Consider the following 6,792-nt stretch of genomic DNA (forward strand, 5'->3'; position numbering starts at 1 on the left):
TTCTTCGTTTCAACTTCTTCATCTTCTTCAATTTCTTATACCAATCGTTAACGATTTTTGAGATTTTTGACATATTATGTTCAATTTCCCGTACAAATGGTATATTTTTTGCTTATACGCTTGCTTTTCTCGTTGGTTTTGCCTCTTTCTTCATCTTTAATGGGATCGTTTCAATTTCCTCTATTTTCCATAATTTTATTTTCATTTTCGTCCATTGTTGTCGCATTTCGTCGCAAATGCGATAAGAATTGTCGCATTTCGTCGCAAATGCGACAAGAACTGTCGCATTTCGTCGCAAATGCGACAAGAACTGTCGCATTTGTTAATGCGACAACTCTTGTCGCATTTGTGATGAAATGCGACAGTTCTTGTCGCATTTGTGACGAAATGCGACAATTTCGTCACAAATGCGACAGCAATGGAGGAAAATGGAAAAAATTATGGGAAAATAGAGGAAATTGAAACGATACCATTATAGATGATGAAAGAGGGAAAACCAACGAGAAAAGCAAGCGTATAAGCAAAAAATATACCATTTGTACGGGAAATTGAACATAATATGTCAAAAATCTCAAAAATCGCTAACGATTGGTATCAGAAATTGAAGAAGATGAACTGAAGAAGAAGTTGAAACAGAGAAGAAGAACAAGAACAAGAAGAAGAAGAAGAAGAAGAAGCGGATGAAGCGGAGGAGAAGGAGGAGGAGGAAGAAGAAGAAGAAGATCGATTCATCAAATAGAACTAAGGTTAGTTTTGTCCAAAATGGGTGAAAATGTCTAATTTGGTAACTTTGAGGCAAGGTGGGTTAGATATGTAAATTGGGATCCTTTATTGGGTCAAATTAGTAATTATCCCTGAAAAGTATAGTGAAATAATATTAATTACCATAATATAATACTTAGCATATTAATACGTACATTCATAAACTTATCAAATATTTTTACAGTTTAACACTTCAAATTTATATATATATGAGTGTATATATAGTCTGGACTGTTGCTGATCTTTAGATCTGGAGTGAGATGATAAATTTATATCTCTTTATATATACATTTTTTTTAGTTGGAGACTAAATGATTTTATTATTATTATTATTATTATAATAGATAAGGTATAAATTTGGCTATATGGTTATTAGAAGAAAACAATTAGCATCCACGTACAAAATAGTGCAATTTTAACCCTAATGTTTATCAGTTGGTATAATTTCAAGGTTTTTTTTTTTTTAAAATAAAACACTTTTTAATTGTTACAATTGGAAGAAAGAACAACATTGAGATAGGGTGGTGGACATGCCCACACACCACGAACAGACTAAGAATTGACTGCCTTAGCTAAGAGATGAGCGACCGAATTCGCTGAACGTTTTATATAAGAGACTAAGTAATTGTCTAGCTCTTTTAAGATACTAACACAAGATAAAGTGACCTCAAAAAAATATGAATTGTCCGGCATAGGGTGGTTCAATAAGTTAACAACTTACAAGTAGTGATTGAATCTCCACAGGTTCTCGAAAGGAATTTTTCAACCAGTAAAGTGCTTTCTCAATTGCAAAGGCCTCAGATAGGCTGAGATTAAACAGTCCGCCTAGTGCTTCATGACTCACTGTAATACATTCACCATGGTAATCTCTAATGAGAAAACCGAATGAACTGTACCCTGCTTCTTTGAAGATGCCCGCATCTACATTACAACAAAATTTTCCTTCAGGTGATTCACGCCAAACTGATGTGTTTGTGGCTGTTATAAAGAGTGGACTGCCAGAGGGGATCTGAGCCTTAAGCCACTCATCGTATGCCAGAAGACCGGATGATAATGAAGTTTTTTTTATGTGTAATTTCATGTTCTATTCTCGCTCCAACCACTACCGTTCTGATCACTCACTATGGTTTGAAGTTGCACATTTTATGTTAATGAAAAAAAAAACTCATTTTTAATCAACTAGACTTGAAATTGCATTAACTCGTAACATTATGTTTAAAAATGCAATGTTTTCTACCTAAAATCCTAAATTCATGCTCCTCCAAAACCCATATATATATATATATATATATATATATATATATATATAGATATATAGATATTTAAATTTAAGAAAAAAAAATTGAAATTGGATAATAACAATTACGGAGAATTGTCATATAATATTGAGTGAATTCATTCAGAGGCAACACCAAAATTCCATACGAGCTCCAAACGACGTGTGTCCCCCTGACATATTGTGTGGCAATTAAATTCAGTCTTCCCCTTATAACTCTAAGCCTCACACAGTATGTGGCTGCTAGCACACGACGTGTGAAGCGCCTTCAGTCCAATTCGAATCTTGTGATGGAGATATCCATATCATATAGTTTAAAAGTATACAAAGCTATTTGTGGTTTATATTATTTTAAAAGTTAAACATTTTGTAAAAAAATATTGGAGTAACTACCTCAATATAAAACAATTTACATATGCTATGGATTGTGGGAAGTTAGTAATATCACTCCAATTTCCAAATGTTCCATTCAAAACTAATGCTAAAAAGGTGGTGGATCGTATATCAATAAAGATTCATAATATTACATATTCAAAGTTGTTTTAGAAGAAATTTATCCGTCCAAATTATTCTATGAATTTTGTCATAGATTAATGAACAAAATAGAACAGTCCATTCAATGACTCGTGATTTCCATTCCAATACTAATTTTTTTTTTTAATGCTAGACGAGACTCTTTATATAGAATGTGACTTTATAAACTAACTAATCCACAATTGTTTTTGTATATTTTTATAATTTTTCCTTTAAAATTAATAATGGATAACACATAATCTTCCCACGAGTGTAGAATCCGATAATTGTGCAAACACGTGTGAGATGCAGGTACTGGGCTTTTTATTATTTATCCCACTGTATCGATCGACAGTTCTGTAATCTCTTTCTTTTTGCTTATCATTCACCTCTTTAATCATGGCTTCCTCAGCTCAAAATTTACCAAACATCTACGCCGCCACCTCTGCTCCGCCGCCAACGCCGTCATCTCAACCTAACAACCACCACCATCTCACTTCTCCCGCCGCCGTCGACGCACTCTCTCGTCTCCTCCACCGCCTCCCTCCCACCCTTTCCCTTCCTACTCGCCGCTCCTCTCTCTCCACCTCTCTCCTCCCTGTTATCTCCGACCTTGCCTCCGGCGATCAGCTACTCTCCGCTTCTTCTCAACTCGGCTTCTTTCAACTCACTAATAATGTTAATGTCTCCTCCGACCTTGCTAACTCAGCCGAGTCCGAGGCTCGCTCTCTCTTCGAACTCACTAGTGATCAAAAGCAATCGTACTTCCCCAGGAACTGGCCTTTTGGCTTTGAAGAAGATGAAGATGGAAACGGTGAGTCGTTTTGGTTGGATGATGCAGCTTGTGAGTCAGCCGAGTTGAGCTTATTATCCATGCGCGAGTTAACTCGGGCTTTGGAGAAAATCGGGCTGGATATAATCGATATGCTTTCGGGTGCTGTTGGGTTTGAGAACCCGTTGAAGGATGACCCGACCCGGATGTGTTCTTTAATGGTATTACATGAGGGTGTATACGGAGATAAACCAACTATATCGGGTGGGTCTTATCCATATGTAGTCGGGTTACAGTATGTAATTCGGAGCCGGAAGTACTCATTGCTGGCGGATTCGGGTTGGGTTTCCGTTCAGCCCGAACCGGAGTCTGTTATGGTCACTTTAGGCGATATTGCTCAGGTGCGTTGTTTAATTCTGAATTTATAGACTCGTTTTTCATTTTAATTTGTACTTTTTTATGTTTAGATTTTCTCATAATCACAATCTTAAAAAAAAAAATTTAGACTAATTATTGGTAAAATATGTTATAATATATATTTTTCAATATACGTATAGACTTTTTAGATTAAAATAAACACTAATATTTTTTTTTAGTGTTTTCTTAAAAAAAAAAAAATCCTTTTTAGTGTGTTACTGAGTTTTTTCATTGTTTAATAAACACTAAAATCAAGCACCATAAGCTCTAAATTTTAAAAAATAAACTTCATACCCTAAAATATAAATTATATTTTAGACCTTAATTTTTTTTTATATCCTCATTCATAAATTCAAAGCCCTAATCTAATCTCTAAACCCTCGACTCTAGTCTTAAATCCTAATTTATTAGCCCTGCATCTAAAATATAAACCCTAGACTTTAAAATATAAAGCCTATAAATCATAAACTTTAATTATAAATTTTAAGACATAAAATATATGATTTGTCAGCCTAAACTTTAAAATATAAACCTAGAAATCATAAACTTTAATTATAAATTTTAAAACATTAAAATATATGATTTGTCAGCCTAGACTTTAAAATATAAACCTATAAATCATAAACTTTAATTATAAATTTTAAGACATTAAAATATATGATTTATCATCAAATTATTAATTTGGCATACTGAAAAGATGTTGTACAATTTATATAGTATAATTTTTTGAGATTGAAATATTGTAAATAGAAAATCATAAAAATATTATTTATAAGTAAAATAATCAAAGAGTAATTATTTTAGTATATTTTTATCGTAATATCTTAAAGTGATGATAATAAGAAAAAAAAAATTACAAAATAAATTCAGATTTAAAAATTATTAGATAATAATTTAAATTATACCAAAGTAAATAAATGGACAAATTTACTTGCTAATTAAGGTGTATGTGAAATTTTTTGTGAATAGAAATCTATAATTAGAATAGGTTGTGATATTTTATGGTCTATGTGAAATAAAAAATAAATGATCCCTAATAAAAATAATTGTACTTAAAAATTCAAAATATAAATTTAAATTCATTTTTTATTTAAAATATCATATTATTTTATTATTTTTAAATATAGGTTGGCATTATAACTGTATTTATAATAAAAAAATTACTATATATATATGGTAAAAATATTTTTTACTCTATATTCTGGAGAGCCGTACTCCTAACTTATATCCAAAACCCGACTCATTTTTATAATTAATAATTTAAAATATAAAAACGTAATTTATTTAATTTTTAAAAATAATTATTCATTAATAATTAATTTTTATAGTATCATTTGATAATAATTTTATACCTAATTTTGATTTAGAAAGCAAAAGAAATATCTTAACCGATGACATAATCCAGTTAGTTGCTATCGCAACTGGCCCCAAGACAGACAAATAGTAATAAAAAAATTAAAAAGTGGCATCTGGCTCGAACTTTTAGGTTCCACCTTGTACATCACAAAAGCCGTGGATCTTGAATTTCCGTGCCCACAATCATTTTTTTAAGAAAAAGAAAAAACCATTATGGCTTTATCTTGTCCATTTTTGCTAATTCAATTTGATAAATCAACTTATTAATCAATTTTTTTTTTTTTGAAGAAAGTTATTAATCAATTATAATATAAATTATAATTATACAGTAGACTACGAAAGAACTTTGAATACAAACCTTATTAACAGTTTGAGATTTTTTTTTATATATTTTCAAATAAAATGATTAATATTTTTTTAACTGAATTTAATATTTGTAGCTAACTAATTTTGACAAGCAAATAATTTATTAATGTATAATTGAATGAGAGCTAAACGTGTGAAATTTAAATAAAATAAAAAATTAAAATTGAAAAATTGCATATACATATATATTTGATCTTTTATAGTATTTGTCAAAATTCAAATTTAGGTGGCGCAACCATTATATTTCGATTGATTCTGATTTTTTTATAGTGATAAAATATTTGTTGGGCACTAGTAATATATTATGTTTCCTTTTTTCGTTCGTGGAGCTAGTACGAGCTAGATAAAATTAGCTGAATCACGTAAATTTCTTATCTTATTCAATACCGATCCAATTTCTAACATTGAAATAAAAAATGATAGGTGTGGAGCAATGGAAAAGTGAAGAAAGTAAGAGGAAGAGCATTGCCATGTAATAATATAGGTGTAGAAGACAATAATTCGAAGTGTGTATCAATGACATTACTTATCTCTCTTCCTACCGAAACCACCGTCTCTCCTCTTCTCCCGAAACTAGATATGGAAGACGACGAAGAAAAAGAAGCCGAAGCCGACGCAGAAGAAGAAATTAGTGATGGAAGCAACATTGTTGTGAAGAAGGAAAAAAGAGTGTTCAATTCATTTTCGTTTGAGGATTATGCTTGGAGAGTCTATCATGAACCTCTTCTCTTCAAAGATCCACTCGATAGATTTCGTATTTAATTTTCAAGGTTTTGTTTTTTCTTTTATAGAATTTGTTTTCCATGTTAATTATTTTCTTAATCTTTTGTTATTTTGATAAGGCTTGATGCCTTTTAGTTCTTTCATTTGTTTCTTTTACTTTTTTGGTTAGTTGAAAATATGAGAGAGAATGAATTATCTAGGTGTGTAGCAAAACTGTTCAATTTATTGGCTTTTAGTTTATGAATGGAAAGAATATGATTGAATTACTTAATTCTCTCGATTCTCAAGTACGGATAAAATATGGTTTCATTAAACTTGTCCACGAACAAAGTGGTAATTCAACTCAATATGTTTAGTGAGTGTATGACAGACTGGATTAACCGTGAGATATCACACCAACATTATCATACTAGAGTTTGTTAGAGATAATATTCTAATTATCTCTGTAAATAGATTCCTATCTAGTTAGAGTTTCACTCTGTCTATATTCCTAGCTAGGTAGAGTTTCAATACGACTATATTTATGTATTGTATTCCTATACAAACTATTATTGGCTCACTATAAATACAAGGCCTTTGAGCCAGAATCATTAAGCTGATTCAAATC

At 30.9% G+C, this 6,792-nt stretch overlaps 1 protein-coding gene across 1 annotated transcript; it reads left to right on the plus strand.

Moving 5' to 3' along the window:
• The first annotated feature begins 2,893 nt into the window (after positions 1-2,893).
• Positions 2,894-6,456, plus strand: LOC136227930 (gibberellin 2-beta-dioxygenase 1). Its single transcript, XM_066016730.1, has 2 exons — positions 2,894-3,724; positions 5,886-6,456. The coding sequence occupies exons 1-2, from the start codon at positions 2,951-2,953 to the stop codon at positions 6,222-6,224; spliced, it is 1,113 nt and encodes a 370-aa protein (XP_065872802.1). The 5' UTR covers positions 2,894-2,950; the 3' UTR covers positions 6,225-6,456.
• The last annotated feature ends 336 nt before the right edge of the window (positions 6,457-6,792 follow it).

The sequence above is a fragment of the Euphorbia lathyris genome, chromosome 4, assembly GCF_963576675.1.
Source record: "Euphorbia lathyris chromosome 4, ddEupLath1.1, whole genome shotgun sequence".
Lineage (NCBI taxonomy): Eukaryota > Viridiplantae > Streptophyta > Magnoliopsida > Malpighiales > Euphorbiaceae > Euphorbia > Euphorbia lathyris.

Bases quoted from the DNA above. Each gene is read 5' to 3' on its own strand.
- LOC136227930 (XM_066016730.1), top strand. From the start codon at position 2,951: ATGGCTTCCTCAGCTCAAAATTTACCAAACATCTACGCCGCCACCTCT. The intron at 3,725-5,885 runs GTGCGTTGTTTA...AAAAAATGATAG, and splicing joins CTTTAGGCGATATTGCTCAG to GTGTGGAGCAATGGAAAAGT.